Genomic DNA, 16,748 nt, shown 5'->3' with positions numbered 1-16,748 from the left:
AACTCCAGTTTATGACGTAAGCCGTCGCCATTTTGTGTTTATATAAGGTCCGTTTTCTTCTAACTTCCCTTCGAGTCATGCCGCAGACCGATTTGCGTAGCTAACCTGACATCGTTCTTCCTAGCTAAAAAAAAGTATTGCCTGTTAGCCGATAGCGAAAACTTATCACAGTAAGTTTTCTGTTTTTTGCCAAAATAATTCCAAAAGCCCGGAGATCAGCGAACGTTGTAAGAAGTACAGATAGGTAGAAGCCATGCGGGTATCGGTTATAATTTTTATGACTTCACTGTAACTTGTCATTCGTATTGAATACTGCTTAAGGGAATTGGCCCGGTACATAGCACCAAATTCGTGTACATTGACGGGAATATTTGCTTTCGCGTACTTCCAAACATTCTTTTGGGTTGCTTTTTGTCATTGTGTAGCCAAATGATTTTTATACATAGGCGTGTTTGTTACCAATATAACTCCGCAAGCGGATGTTGCGCGCGCAAACGGATTTCACACCGACGAACACAATTCTTTTGGCTACAAAAATGCTATAAAGCAATGCAAAAAAGTGTTTGGGAGTGCGAAACAGCGAAAGCTCCTGTGGATGTACACGAATTTCGTGTTATGTAACGGGCCAAATCCCTTAACAGCATATACTGTTTTCGGAAGGCGACATGACACTTCCATGACACTTCCTTGCACTTCGGCCACAAATACTTTCGAAAATACATATAAAACGGAAAGTTAAATGCATACGATGAGCAAGTACTTGAAATCAGGAAGAGTTAGAATACATGAGTACAACCGCAACTGCTTAGAACGCAATTTGCAGTCAGATAATATTGCATATGAGTTCGATTTATTTATGACACTAGCTGATGCTGCTACCATCCAATCCTTGCAGCTCATCTACATCTACTTGCATGCAGCCTGTAAATGGCCGCTTACTTTTGAATTTGCAGTACAGGTGAACGTAATGCGTATTTTGAAAGTGCTCTACCTACATAACATTGTAGGCCGTTGTACAATAAAGCACGTAATGCATAAGTAATTAAGTACCAGTAATTCATAAAATCACGTCTGTGTGGTTACACCGACAATATAGTATTGTATATACGGAAAGTATAAGAAACCCTAAATTCTAAAAACAAAAAAACTAAGAAACCGAAATCTGAGAAAGTGAGAAGCGTAAGGTGCTGTGCGGTAGCCAAAGTGTCCGGTTGCCCAAGTGGCAGGACACCTTCGGTAATTGCAGACTGCATTAATTATTTATAGTAGCCGCAATGCTAAATCAATTGCTATGCCAACGATATAGCACAACGATATAGCACAAACGCCGTTCTTTCTTACGTACACTTCCATTTAAAAACAATCAGCACAACGAAGATGTTTTCCGATATTAACATTCAGCAAACATAAACTTCTGCGTATTTTTGCCGTGTCGAAGTGTAGCAAACGACAGGATCTTGGGTGCAGTGCCAGGAAATGACCAACAGCCGAACTGACCAGAATGCAAGAGCACTTTTTGCCCGTAGCAGCAGATCCGGGGTTAGTCAATACGACAAAGCTGAAATTTCTTTACTTCCTACAAACGGGAAGCGGATAGAAGTCGAGAAGACGTCAATTTGGTAGATAAATAGTCAAAATTTCGCTAAACAGTAAAAATTGGCCGGTAAATAGTCAATATTTCTGATAACAGGCGGCGACCATTAAGTAAGAACAGTTTCGGAAAAACCCTCCGCAAGTTACGAACAACATCGGCCGTGATTTTCACCCACAAAGTTTTGTTCCGCAGTTTCCACTTTGAAACCACCAGTTAGACTTCCACCAGGAAGAAAAACGGTTTTGTCAGAGCGTCATTCCAAAGATGCTGCCAGAGCGTAGGATCGTGTAAGCTGGATGGTTTTCAGAATATGGGTGCGTCCGAACAAAAAATGCCCCGGCAAAAAAAGGCCGCGGCAAAAAAAAGCCCCCGCAAATTTCGTCGCATCCCACAGTGGTGCCGTAGCCGTCCGCACAAGTTAAACTAACGTTCGTCGACTTCGTCCGCCTGTTTCCTTGCCCCTGCTGGGCATTGCACACGCTGTATCGAACAGGAAGCAACGTGTGTGCATCTATCCAATAATTACAAATTAATAACCACATAAATCAATTGACTGCGCAAAAAGTACATTTATGTCTTAATTAATTCGTGTCGTTATAGTGTTGTAATTAACGAAAGGTCAACGGTAAAGATGAAGCAGGGAAAGTGATATAATTTGCTAAAGCGAAGAGAAAGAGTTCCCGCTTGCCTCGTACTTCAGCACTCGAATTTAGTTTTAGCAGGGATTTGTAAAAATCATGTTGGGCTGCAGCCCATGTATGCACGCAGACGTACTTCCCAGACGCACTTCTCTGTAACCGCAACAGAGCTAAGAGACATGCAGTCTACGTCGTCGTACGAAAAGCCAGTGTGCGCTTTCCTGTCACAACACCTGTAGAAAAATCAATTTCTGGTTCTTTTAAAGAACAGCTCTCTAAAAAGAGACTAAGTACAGCTTTTGAGCAAATAAACAATAAATTGTACTGACGATATGCACGGTTAGAAACAAGCAACGGCAACGTCATAGTAAAAAATGCAACTGATGGGCAACCCATAGACGGTCTTTCACACAATGTTCAGGTAGAACTCCTGCACGAACCATTCGTCAAAGAGATCATCGACGCGAAACCAGCACTGGTAGCGTCCGGCATCGCGGCGGCTGACTTTTGGGATACGAATCTCCAGGCCGCATCCACAGCCATCGGCAAACACTGAGTACCACGAGTCCGCTCCGTCTCGCGACTGCACTCCGTTGCGAAATGGCCCGTGCTTGGACGCAAAGATCAAGTAGTTGTCGTTGCGAAACAGAAACCGCTCACCAAAAGGATTCGACACGGCGTCGAATTTCACATGGCAACGCAGCTTTACTTCGTCACCGACGGTGACGGTCATATTGGACATGGGCGGATCAAACAGTACCCCTCGCGTCATATGGGGACTAACACGGTACCTCCGAGTGGTTATCAGTTGACTGCCGTTGTACTGCAAACACTCATAGATGCCACTATGCATCTGCGAGAAGTTGAACAGCGTGATGGTGTAAATGCGGCCACCTGAAGTCAACGGAGTGTAGGCTACCGGTGTGTACATTGGGATCGGTTCACCACACTTGGGTCGTGGGCGTAGGCAGAGATTCCACGCCGCATTCCGGCCTTCTTCCAAGTTGCTTGTGTTGGTTGGCTGCAGTATGTTGTTGAACTTGTACGGCACGTAACGCTCCGCTGCTTGTTGTCCATCTCCTACGGGACAGTGCAGCTCTACGGTGGTCCATAATGCAGCTCGGACGATGATGTCGTCAAGACTGGCTTCGTGGCTAGGAGTCAGGTTGAACAGTTTATCCAACGATATCGGAGCAGACATATTTCCCTTAGAAGCGACGTCTAGCTGCGTTAGAACTGCAATGCAAAATTATTGCCATTAATGTAAGAATGCTCTCGTGCATGCGATCGTAAGCATATTATCAGACGTTATTATTTAAAAAAAATTTGTTAATAAGGACTCGCGTAGTGCTTCAGTATGCGCAACTCTTGTTGGAATACGGTACAAGCGAACTCCTAAGCGAAGTTTGAATAATGTATAGAACATCGAGCTCTGTAGGAAAGAAATGAAAACATGTCTTAAATTGTCATAAGGCAGGAAGAGCGCCGGTAGTCACATGATATAAAATTCGAGTACATGTGCACCTTCAAATACTTTTTGCATTGTTATGACGTGTACATACTGTAGCCAAATGGATTGCATACACTGGCGTGAAAACCGTGTTTACGCGCAACGTTCGCATGGGGAATTATGGATGCAACGAAATTCCAAAAGATTACCGTACGGAGGTGTACCAAAAGTCTCATTATCAAACGGTATTTTTCAAATTTTGCATAAAAAACCCACCTGACATGAAGACGTGAAAGTGAACGTGTTCGTACACGTACATGAATTTGTTAATTCATTTCACAAAACACTACTACAAACAATTTTATTTAACACTGCCGCTTCGTGAGTTCGGTGCCATGTATACAGCATACTGTACACATACTACTTATACTTATTCCGTAGTTTTACTGCAACGAAAATATGGTCCCAAAAATTCACAGTAAAATAAAAGCTCCTTTCGTGACTGGCTAAAATTTGTATGTCGGCCAAAGTGTCCGACCGTAACATCAGCCGAAATACATAAATTTCCTACTGTAACCGTATGCGGTGGGTAAAGTCCGCCTAAATTTTAAATACCTATCAAAGCACGGAATTACCACAGAATCCTTGAATAACCGAATCCGATCACCTTTCCGAATTTCTATACAGTTTGCTCATGGATTATCAAAATATTTTTGTGCATGTACTGTGCTGGGAACTATGAACCGCATAGTTTTGCGGTGTCTTTATATATGCGTGTCAAAAAGCTCGCCCAAGAATATTTTTCGGTTTCGCAAATCCAGTTCAATTTATTAGGTGACACCGTGACAGCGCCACATGTATTAAAACGCCAGGAGCCTGATGTAATAAAATCATCCTCAACAATAGCAATTTATAGGATAATTATACAATAACATGAAAAAATATTACGTTAAATTAATCAGCCAAGCATGCGAAAAGGTGCTCAGCAAATAATTAATGAAAGCGACGGCTGTTTCAAATCGAAATTTTATTGTCGGTAGATTGTCATACATGCCTGTAGATCGAAAATACGTTTAGTGAATTTGCACACAGCTGGAAAAAAGTCAGTGGGAATGGTTCAGGGTGAAACGAGTTCAAGCTGAAAATTAACGCCCGCAACATTCGCCTGCAGGAGACGAATATTCGCAGTCCCAAAGCCGACTGAATTATGTACTGTATGTATAAATTGGTTGTACATATAACTTGCATAATTCATAACCTCTTTTTGTCGTACTTGCCAAATTATCATTATTAATAAAATAATCGCCCCAGAAATAATTCCTGGCAGTAGTCGCAGTACCATCAACAATGTACAAGTACGGATAGGTGTTCGCTACGTACACAGTAAATTTGACTTACTTGATACACGATTGAGCCCTCTGTTAACCTGGCAGGTTTTGCTCAAGCAAAAGCAACAGAAAGCCGTTAAAGAGAAGATCTGGCTCATGCTATTCCGAAGACTGCATCTGGTATTTCGGCGGTAGTAAGAATTGTCGTTTTGAAATTTTTTAATCGTAATATTTAAAATATTTGCAGTGAACAGCGTTAGTTTTCGCGAAGTGTTCGATTAATAGAATGGAGAAATTAAATGTCTAACAATAATCCTTGTATTTGCTGTGTGTCACCCAGCTGGAGTCTGACACTGTACCCCCATCAATAATAAATATCTGAATCATAGTAATATCGGAACATTTATTTAGACGTTTACTCATATGGGAAACGTATGGACCACAATCACCCTTAAATCAGTGTTTTTCTGTCCGAAAGAACTCAAAATTTGTCCTATAATATTTTTGTCGTAACCGAACATAGATATACCGGTATAAAGTGCCTCATTTTCGTGTGCTGATTTATGTGTTTTTATCAGCTGAATATCAGTGTATTATATTATATTATTTAATTTTCTTTCCGGCTAATTTGTTCGGGTATCCTTGACTTAGTATTTACTCGTACAGTAGTACTCTTGTGGCAGGTATACTACAAGTATTGCCATACATTACAAATATTAATTGTGACTGTCGAGGTATGAGGTTTGTTACGACGCAGTATGTAGAGTATAAGGTAACGTTTAATGTGATAACAAAACGAATTTTTTATCGCATTTATTCAATGGTAAGAACAAAAATGTTTCCATAAAGATTCAGGTGTAACTGCAAAATGAAAAACTCAACACGAAACCAAATACGCTAGTTAGCGTAAGAATTGTTGATTTAAAGAAATATAAAAAAATTATAACAGTTACAAGTATTCGGTGACAACTGTAAATAAAATAAATGCAGAAGGAAATAAGTCCGAATACACGAACAAAAACAAGGATAACAACTTGAAGCACAAACTCAGTAAAAACTGGAAAATCATCATATTTCGCTTGACATGTAATTATGCTGTCCCCGCAAACGTACGCAGGCGGTCATCGTAGCTTTTTCGCATTTTTACTTGGAGCTTTTCCACGTCCAGAACGTCTGTCCATCTGGAGTTCGGCTGCTTCTTCATCATGCGGCGTTGGTACATTTTGACGTGATCTGCCGAGCGTTACAGATTGTACATCATACGTTTATCAAGTTAATTAAAACTCAATTACTAATGTTTAAATAAATTATTGCTTAAGTAGTTAATTATGTATGCTTACTCCAAAATGCGCCCCAGTTCTTCCTCCCCAAAACCTTCGCCAATCCAACACCTTTCTGTTTGAAATTGTGCGCAATGGCCATATTCTCGTAATCCATGATGATTTTCATCAAACCTTTGGCATACTTCGACGCCCGAGTAATCTTGGGATTCGCTCTCAGTTCAACCAGCTTTGTAGCGTTGACGTAAATATCCCCATCTTCGTCCAGCTTTACGTAGCCATACATCTTAGCCTCCGCTTCCGTCATGAGGAACGTGAACGGGACATGGTTGACCGCTGCGTAAAAAAGTTTAAGATTAGATAAAGGAAGTAAGCCGGGGCATGTTACCAGTTCGTGTACGGTATCTGCATGTATAGTTATAATTTTATTTGCAGTTTTAAACCTTTTTCCAATTTCTAAATGAGTTTAAAGATTCTAGAGTTAATTCAAAATTTTATAAACAATCCAGAAAGGTAGTTCGGTATAAAATTTGTGTTCATGCATATGTGCGTAACATGGCAAATTTATTCGATAATGGTCCAAACTGAGGCTCTTAGTGCTCCCTAAGTCACTTGCTATACTTTTTTAAAATATTATTTTTTTACAACTAGAACTCTCGAACCGGATGTTGCGCGTACAAACGGATCGTGTATAAATCAAATTAGTTGCTGTTAACTGTGGCACCACCATTCCCACCATGTCCCGCCCCAGTGCTCCTAAGTGCGCAAAAAATATAGCTTTCCGTGCAGATACTAACATTTTTTATAATGTATAACTTTCTTAAACCGTACGGATTTATTGTGTACTTAACTTTTGTGACTTACCCATTTTCGGCTTCATCTTTGACCCAGCGGGAGCAAGCAGTGCCAGCTTCTCTTGGACTTCTAAGAAATAAAATACAAAATCACAGAATTGTGTACTTGTATAACTGGTTAATTATATATTTTCTTTGTATAGTTTATTCATATAAGCTTACCGCAGAAAGTTTAATTACGCGCCGTTTTTGTGGATTCGTTAACGCATGGTTAATTTTAGCCAAAAATCTCGCAATATTTTCTGTAGGTTTGCCGCCGGGTTTTTGTTTGTTTATTACAACGAGTGGTCAGAAGGTAATTTTACTTGATCCTAAGTATAGGAAACATAATGAGAGCTCGAAAAATTGTTTCTCTCCAGGCCATTTGGGAAAATGATATTTTCGTAAAATGTTCTTAAAATGTAGAGCACAAACGTACGTACAGGTCTTTATTATAAGCTTTAATTATCCTTAAAAAAACAGTTTTTAGAATGTGTAGTAATTCTCTTTAATCATGCTGCGAGTCTTGACAATTCCAACTGTAAAGAATTTTCCAATACGAGCGTGCCGAGCGCGAATGCGTGAGGCGACCTTGTCCAGTTTTGTGGCAAATACTTTAAAAAATAACGTAACGTAAACCTGTTGACATCGAAAATTTCTTTTTTCTCTGTATGCTAATAAGTGGCACTCAAAGTCTTTATGTTGTTAGCCAAAATCATGTTCGTTTGACTCAATACCTACTGTCCAGTAATTCCCACTGTGCGTAACACCTGCCGGAGCCTTTTCAATCAGGGTCGGCCAACTTTGCCTTTGCCGTCCATTTGCCTTTGCCGTTTCAGTTTGCCGTTTTCAACTTTACCTTTACCTTTCCCTTTGCCGTCGGAAAAGCCGTTGGCATTCCAGTTTGCCGTTTCAGAACGCCGTCTGTAAAAGCCTTTGCCGTATGAAAAACGAATTACCGTTAGCACATCGCCATTTCTAAACCTTTTTTGCGCGTTTCCGGTTTCACGGGTTTTCACGTTATTTTGCATACGTTATGTGCACAGCCCGCGAAAGTTTTAATTAAAACTTTCGCGGGCTGTGCACATAACGTATGCAAAATAACGTGAAAACCCGTGAAACCGGAAACGCGCAAAAAAAGTTTAGAAATGGCAATGTGCTAACGGTAATTCGTTTTTCATCGGACAGACGGCGTTCTGAAACGGGAAAGTGGAATGCTAACGGCTTTTCCGACGGCAAAAGCAAAGGTAAAGGTAAAGTTGAAAACGGTAAACTGAAACGGCAAAGGCGAAGTTGGCCGACCCTTCAATCATTACTCTGTACCACACGTTTTTATGATTATCTCACCTCTTTACAAATCGTAACGCTTTTCTTCTCATGTTTGTATAAACAAAAAACGTCTTCCTGTTAGAAGTTCTTCCCTCTTGCGAAGTGTAATAATAAATCAAATTGGCAGTTACTACTGCGCTCAGGAGAAATCTTAACTGTTCATTACCAACTGCTACGGATAGGTGCAGAAAGGTTGCAACTTTAAAAACAAAAAAAATAAAATAGTTTATAATCAGACCTAAAATTAAAGTATCTCAAAGATAGTATGCACTATTTAAATTTTTTGTGGAATGCTCAGTGGCTTATCAGTTTACCCTTTCGCTGTTGTTGAATGCGCTCAGCCTTTTTCCGAAGTTTCTCCTTAAGTCCGAGCAGTTGGTCAATCTGCGCGCGTCCGTCCAGTTCATTGTTGGGTCCGGCATTCGGGTCAGCCTGTGCTTCTTGCTGATTGTTATTTATCTCGGCAAACATATCACCGCTTCCAGACCGGCTGCCATGCTGATTAGCCACTCCGCTGTTTCCGGTGTCGACTGACTCGGGGTCTTCTTGCTCCTGTGGCAAAGTATTGCATGCCGCGTTCAAAATAGCCGGTGTTGGTGACTTCAGTCTGTTATCTCGAAGTTCTTCAGTCGGTACGGATGCAGGCGCTGTTCGATGGTTGACAGTATTGCTGTCTCGGAGCTAAAAAATTATAAGTACAGTACGTGCGCTGCCAACTAGGATCGCGCTGTCGTATTCACTGTGTCAGTAGTGCACAAAATATCAAACAAAATGCGCTGAGCACCAAAACTGGTAGGAAGTATCCTACGATTTTATAATTAAAATTACACCTCATCATCATAATAGAAAAATATTTTATTTACAAATACACTGGAACAAATACTACAATATCTATAGTTGGCTGAAACGTCGGCACCTGTGTGACTTATCGCGCAAGATTAGAGTACTCTGTTGATATCAGCAATTTTATACTTCTGTTGGATTCAGCAATTAAGAAATTCATATTAATTTTCAAATACGGCGGAAAATTAAACGTGTTAAACCGTTTCCGGCTCCCGCAGATGTCTGCCATCTGATGATTAACGTTGTTAATATTCAGCGTTTTATGTACAGCACTGTTTTAGCATTACAGGAACATCAGGTAAACTGCAATTACATGGCAGAAGGACTAATAATTTGTATTGTAACGGCGTCTTACATAAAGCAGTTTCAACACAACGTAAAAAACCAGCTAGCTGACATCCGTAGTAGCCGGAAGCCGTGGAACACGTTCGGATTTTGCGCCCTATATACGAGTATATAGGTATACCTATTTATAATTGTTAAACAGTGCTAACACACCCAATATGGTTCACGCCCACTCCAATAGAAGATGTGCCGCGGTTGAGATAACTAGCGCGGTAGACCGCAGCCAAAATATGCCTTGTAATCTAATTAATCTGGTGCCGGCAGTCAAAGGCCATCATTACCATATCTTTGGCAAGCTTCTCAAATTTCCGCCAAAATATTAAGTTGTTACCCATATTACCACGGAAAAAATAATCGCGTGTTTAGCTGTATCTGATATCATTCGATAGGCGTCCAATTTCAACCCGGTTTAAAAAAGGAAATTTGGTTGCAGCTTCAATTTCGAAATTTGCAGTTTTGGTTGCAGTCTGCGTAGCGCAGATTGCTTTCGCACACAGTGTAAATTCTTTTAAAACTGGAAGTACGGCCGTAAATAAAGCACTTGTGTTACGTTTACGTGCTGATGAAAGAAATTTTATAATCTGTGAATCGAAAATTCCTTTAGCTAAAAACCTAAAAATATTGCACTAGTAATAGTGCACCGAAAATAAACGCTGCTGGTAGCTTTTGCGCGGCGCCCCACGCTACCTTTCCGTCAGGTTTGTGTGCAGGTACAAGCTTGTCCGGTAATTTCCTACGTAAAGGTACAGCTAGCGCAAAGTTTGCCCTTATAACGATGGCCACTTCACCACGTTTATCAAATTTCCTACACGCGCTCCGCAGGCAGATTGTCGCTTACTGCACCGACCATTTTCTAGCCACCTTCCGCCAGGGCGCCAGGCAGTTCCTATTATCCTAATAAACTGTATAACGTGCACCAAGCCACCAGCCAGTCCAATGCAAGTTACGTGTTTAAGCAATGTGGCGTGGCGCGCCGGGAAGTGGGAAGTTTGGCGTAACAAGCAAATTTGAGTAAATCGCTGTATTGATTCATCAGAAATTACCGGACAAGCTTGTACAGTGCAACGGGTGCGGTACATTACAGATAATTAAATTAGTATTATTGGGCAGCGGTATCAGTACTAGTACATATTTTCTACTGGTTTAATTCGATATCCAACGTTTCTCACTACAACATGCTTAACGTTAATTCTGCAAGCGATTAACAGATTAGTTGAACATCGTATACTTTATTTTTCAGTAGTTTTTATTTATATTTCATAAGATATGCAGTTCATATTATAGAATGTTTAAGTATCGAAAGCGCTAGGCGCCAAAATAGTTCCTGCCGCCAAAAAGCGACTTTTATATATATGCAACTTCATATATATGCAAATTTCCGTACACCTCACTCTGTCGTCCAGCTTGTAATCGTCTCTGCAATAATGCACACAAAATGTACAGTTTGCATTCTCCAAAGTTCACCGACAATTCTCGCCTCTGAATTAGTCTAGCCCATGTCTAGATCGGGCTGTTACTCCAAATATACCGGGTGGCTGAACAAAATGGCCGTCTGATTCATCAAGATGTACTGGGCCAGTCTAATGTCTGATTGGCTGCATGCTAATTTTATTCGAAAGAGCAATCTTTACTACATACAAAAGTTAAGTTAAACTGCCCTTATATAATGATCTAATTTGACAGCAAATTATTTTGAAAAATTAGGTGGAGTTTGGGGATGTCCCGGAAACAAAATTTCAAATTTCCCCATTTCTAAATTAAAAATTGCTGTTAATTAGCTAAGTAGATGGCAAGGTTTTGCATTACAGTTTTTGGTAGAGCAGTTGTTCGCTGTTTTATTGCCGTTAAGAGTTGTGGCTTTACGGTGATTGCGTTCGGCCAGGAGACGAGTGCATTTTTTCCACACGAATGAAATTCTCGTGAAACGGGCAAGTAGAGAGTCTGAAAATCAGTTCCTTTCTAATGCAGGCAGTACTCATCTGCACCAACTAGATTCTGCTGGGGCAAGGCCTTAACTACATATTTCATTTAAGCCGACATTTCCTGTTGCACTGTCAGGCAGCAAAAAAATTGTAGCAAAAATTCCTAAAAAATCAGGTTGTAGAAATGAATTTTTTTTGAAAAGTAACGAAATGCGCTAAATGTACAGCGCATCCGGCGCAAGCACCAAGTCGACGATTTTCTTCAGATTTGAAAAATGAAGGTATGCTCTAGATAAAACAGTTGAAACAGTTCAAAGAACTTGTACGGAAAAGAAATGGCGCAAGATTCTGAATGTTGCGAGCTGGGACACGATAAATTTTTACACAGGTTCGTTTCGTCCCATCGCTAACGAGCATATCTGAATGTTTTTTTACAAGCTTAGTTGGTTTTGGTAGTCAGTAAAATTCTCTGTCGAATGAATGTCAACACGATACGGTGCGACGACTCGTTCGCGAGAAATAAGCTTAAAACGGAGACGGCCATTTTCTTCGGCCACCCGGTACTATGACAATTTTCAAAGATCGATAAATAACCGAAGCTCAAAAAGATGAGATCTTGATGGTCATGCCGGCCCGGCAGGTCTGTGCCGCACTCCCAGCATTTCTAACAAATCAATTTGGAAACAGTTTAGCATTGTGGTGTCACCAAAAGGCGCATACCTTTAGTCAGTACTTAATAATTAACTAAGTACTATAATTCGGACAACAATTAATTAAGTACATAAGTCGTATAATATTAATATATACAGCGTAAGACAATGTCCTAGGAATAGTTGCGTGGTCCCATACGCAGCATTCTGTACTCATGCGGCACAATGCACTGCTGGAATAAAAGCCGCAGATTTTAACTGAGTTGAACAGTATGTGGAAATTTAAACATGTAGAGAGTATAATTAATAAACAAATTTCTAGTTGTCCCAACTCCAAAAGCTGTCTACCCACGTCTCCACACTGATAACGATGGAGGTTGGAAAGTCACCGATGTTGCGGCTACCATTTTGTACATCGCAAAGCAGTCAGGAATTTCCGATATCACGCTCAATAAATTACTTAAAGTGATTGCTATAATCGCAAATAAGAACCGCTTTCCCACAGAGGACAGTGAGTTTCCGGATACGGTATCCAAATTAAAAACAATGTTGGATTTGACCCAAGAAAATTTGAAAGCTGTCGTAAAATTCATGTGTCCTAATGAAGTTCAGACCACGCGCGTGCAAGGAGAAAGAAAAGGGAAGCAAGTTCGTTGCTTCTCTGCATTATCGGAAGCAAACGGCAAATTTGTATGCGAGTGCTGCGGTGCAAATTTCACGAAAAAAGAAGTTAACAAAGACGGGAATTATTTTGTCACCAATCCTCTACAAAACATACTTAGTACTACAATGCAGCAATTTGGAAAATACTGCGGAGATGTCGTAAGATCGGAAACTCCCATGCGTGATGTTCGAGATGGCCTGCGTTTCCAAAAGATAAATGCCGGCTCAGATGACCTGGTGATTGTGATGCATAGTGATGGTGCTGTACTGAGCAAAAGCACCAACAAGAAACTGTATCTGATGTTTACCCAATGCCTAAATGTGCCACTTGGACTACGGCTTCCTGTATGGTTTTTGCACACAATCTGGGCAGGAAGCGAACTTCCGAAAGATAGGGAATCATTTTTAATTGAACTTGTGAACCAGATCAAAATCTGTCAAAGAAACGACGAAAATTTTTTACCCGTGAGTGAATACAATAATTGGACCTTTTAGTTAATAAAAATTTTATGAAGTTAATACAATAACAGCCCTGGCCGGTCTTATCGTTTCCGTTGCGTTACATTTCGGTCACACGCAATTACTTTGGACATCGCTAATTTTTGCTGTGTTCTAATATATTCTTCAATATAGTTTTATTAATTTTATTTGAATTTTAGATTCACTGGGCTTATTTCACTTCTTAGATTTCTTAGATCTTTTAGCTCCTTAGGTTTCTTAGATTTCTTAGATTTCTTAGATTTCTTAGACTTCTTAGATTTCTTAGATTTCTTTGGTTTAAATTGTGATTGGTTTCTTATTTTTTTGTTTTCTTTCATTTTTTAACTTTAAAAGTTTTTAACTGGGGTCATTAAGAAAGTACCGCTTTGGATTATTTTTGATAAAACAACCTTCTTGTTTAGATCCAGTGGAGTGATGGCGAGAACGACCATCAGTCGCAAGTTGTGCTGCATTCATATATAGCCGACACACCTGAGAGGTCGGCAGTATCTGGGCAGCTTTCTCACAGCGCGAAACAATCCTGTATGTACTGCCTGCAAGTCGGTTTATGCATAAATCACAGGATCTGCTTTCCCCATGATCGAAACGCGGAACTTAAAACGCATGAAAAGTTGAAAGAAGCGGCAATAATTTGGGAAACTATGAACGCCAGACAACGTAAAATTGCTCTTAAAGAGCACCTTACATCTGGAATGAAGCGTCCCACTGTATTATCGCAGATTCAAGAATTCGATTTAGTGGAAGGATTTGTTCTGGATGTAATGCATCAGTTTGACGAAGGCGTGACTAAGTATCTGTTGAGCTTATTATGTGAGCTAGACTCAGTCCTAGCGTTAACCAAAGCACAAAAAAATGAGATTAACAGACGCTGGATGAGAATCATTATTCCCGCGCATCACAACCGTCCGCCCAGGGATATTGGCGAGTACAAAAGGATGAAAGCGCATGAACTGCGGTTCTTTATGCAACATGCGGCGCCCTTCGTACTGAAAGATGTTCTACCAAGCAGCGTATACGAAGTGTTCTGTCATGCGTCGCGAATAATTTGGTTGTGTACAAAAGAGGCAATTTCACCCACGGATGTTGCTGAACTTCGTGACCACTGTAATCAGTTTCTGGAATCGTTTCAAACATGTTTTGGGATTTCCGAAATGAAATATTCTGTTCATTTAACGCAGCATATTGCGTATGCTGTCGAATTATTTGGACCGTTGCACATCCTGTCTTGCTATGGACCGGAACACCATATCGGAAAAATATCAAGGAAAGTGCTGGCAATGCAAAATACTGCCAAACACATCATGAATAATTCCAACACGCTTACTGCGTGTGCCATTAAGCTTAACGAAGCGCGAAGTAGTTGCCGAACAGATAATGATGTTCGCGAGGTCATCTGCACGGTGCTCGGCGTACCAAGGTAAAAATATGATTAACACAGTTATTATTGCATATGCATAACACAGTTATTACTGCATATGCATAATATATTATTACTATTACTGCATATTATTACTGCATATTTCATATAAGCATTTTACATGAGAAGCTGTAAAATTCAATAAAGTGCATATCGTAATATGCAAGCATTAAAACTAGCTGGTATATTTGTATTTATATAAACATGAAAAGTAACTGACACAAAAGTTAAGATCTAATGCGAGTCTAAATATTTTAGGGAATTTGAGTTTTCCGAGCAGTCAACGTCGGTTAACCGATGCACTTTTATTGGCAAAGCTAGTCCTGTCAATGTGGATCATCCAGTTTATCGCCTGTTAAATGATCGACTGCACCGTACTGTGACGGCTTCTCAGCAGTTACAAGTATTTACATTCCAGCGCTGCCGCGTAGAGAACGGGATCTTCGTACGCACGCGAGCAAAAAATTTGGGCTCTTCGAGAAACGAAAGTATAGTCATTACTATGGGTGGTGACGTCATCGCAGTGGAGTACGTGATTGCGATCGTTAATGATGAGAGCACGGCTGTTTGTAATTCATTTGTGTGCGGTCGCCTTTTTTCCCACAATTACACTCACGGATTAATTGCTGGCACAAGTAAGGTGCCGATTGACCATATCTTCCCAGTCACACTGGACGAGCATTCGGAGCTCGCTCTGTTTGACACCAAATTAATCAGCAAGCAGTTGGTGTTACTGCGGGAACCACAAAATGGACTGTATATTGTTAGCCCACCTTCTAATCAGTTTAGGCTGTCCTAACCGACGTGGTTATTTTTGTCCTGCTATTACGACATTCTGTTGAAATTTGCGATAATTACCGCAGGCACCCTGGTCAAAGGTTATTTGTTTTTACTGAGATAATATTCACATCTATCTGTACAGTGTTTTTTTTACCTGTGCAGTTAATTTGGGACAACTTTTGTCATCTCTTAATAATTTTCGTGTTTGTCCAACAATATCTGTTCCCACACCACCAGATTTATGCAGAAGGAGATAAAAATGTCACTCATCAGATATTATTGGTCAGAGCCGAACGTTACTTTTCCGATCGGACATGCTTAGCGTGTATCACATGGCTTTTTGTATGGTTCACTCATCCGAAACATATGAAACTGTCTTTCCATATAAATGTTATTGATAGGGTGTGGTTGAACATGGCTTTGATGCACCTCGCCGGATTTAACCACACTAGGAGGCACTAAATCGAACCCTGAGGGGAGATCCATAAATTACGTACGCTGCATACCAGGGGAGAAGGGGTGTCAAAAATATGACACCTCCATATACTTGCGAACCCGGATACCAGATGCTAGGGGTCAAAATTTTCGAAAGAATCTACGTACGTAATTTGAGGATGCTTCCATAACGCATCCATGTGTGAAACATCAGCAATCTCAATGTGTCGATCAGCAATATCAGCTGCAGCTGGAACTAGAGCGGTATAAACAGTAAACACGTGTCATACACCTGTGTAGAACGCTCCCAGGAAAAGGTCATTCTTAAAAATGTGTAGTATTTTATTTCCAATAAACTTTTGCTGCATCATGTCGCGATTCACAATATTAATTTTGTAATTTAATACTATAAGCACGATTCTTAATCACGTCAAAATAAGCGTAATAATATGTAACTACAAGTATCGGTCGCGCTAGCGCGCGACCAGTTGTGTTCGAGGTATGGAAGAACGAAAAAAATACAAAATATACTTCGTACAGCAATAAAAATGATTTTTGGAAATATTTCAAATATGAAACCCCAGCGAGGCCAGCTACGAAAATATTTTGACATGTAGAAATGCGGACAGTTTTCAAGCTTTCCGGTTAAATTCGACCAGTGTTATAAAAACTGTGATAGCCTCCGCAGTTTTTATTTTTGTTTGCATTTTTCACGGTTCTTTTTCACGTTTTTAATGTAA

At 40.3% G+C, this 16,748-nt stretch overlaps 1 protein-coding gene across 1 annotated transcript; it reads left to right on the top strand.

Annotated features, from left to right (window-relative positions):
* Positions 1–12,042: 12,042 nt before the first annotated feature.
* Positions 12,043–15,592, top strand: LOC129601863 (uncharacterized). Its single transcript, XM_055500771.1, has 4 exons — positions 12,043–12,058; positions 12,535–13,340; positions 13,778–14,793; positions 15,052–15,592. Exons 1-4 carry the CDS (start codon positions 12,043–12,045, stop codon positions 15,590–15,592), a joined length of 2,379 nt encoding a protein of 792 aa, XP_055356746.1.
* The last annotated feature ends 1,156 nt before the right edge of the window (positions 15,593–16,748 follow it).

This window comes from Paramacrobiotus metropolitanus, unplaced genomic scaffold (assembly GCF_019649055.1).
Source record: "Paramacrobiotus metropolitanus isolate TYO unplaced genomic scaffold, Prichtersi_v1.0 Parri_scaffold0000290, whole genome shotgun sequence".
Lineage (NCBI taxonomy): Eukaryota > Metazoa > Tardigrada > Eutardigrada > Parachela > Macrobiotidae > Paramacrobiotus > Paramacrobiotus metropolitanus.
Note: the sequence above shows the minus strand (reverse complement) of the source record. Positions and strands in the feature narration are given on the sequence as shown.

Coding starts and splice junctions, on each gene's coding strand:
- LOC129601863 (XM_055500771.1), top strand. Junction 13,341..13,777: donor ACGACGAAAATTTTTTACCC/GTGAGTGAATAC, acceptor CTTCTTGTTTAG/ATCCAGTGGAGTGATGGCGA. Junction 14,794..15,051: donor ACGGTGCTCGGCGTACCAAG/GTAAAAATATGA, acceptor TAAATATTTTAG/GGAATTTGAGTTTTCCGAGC.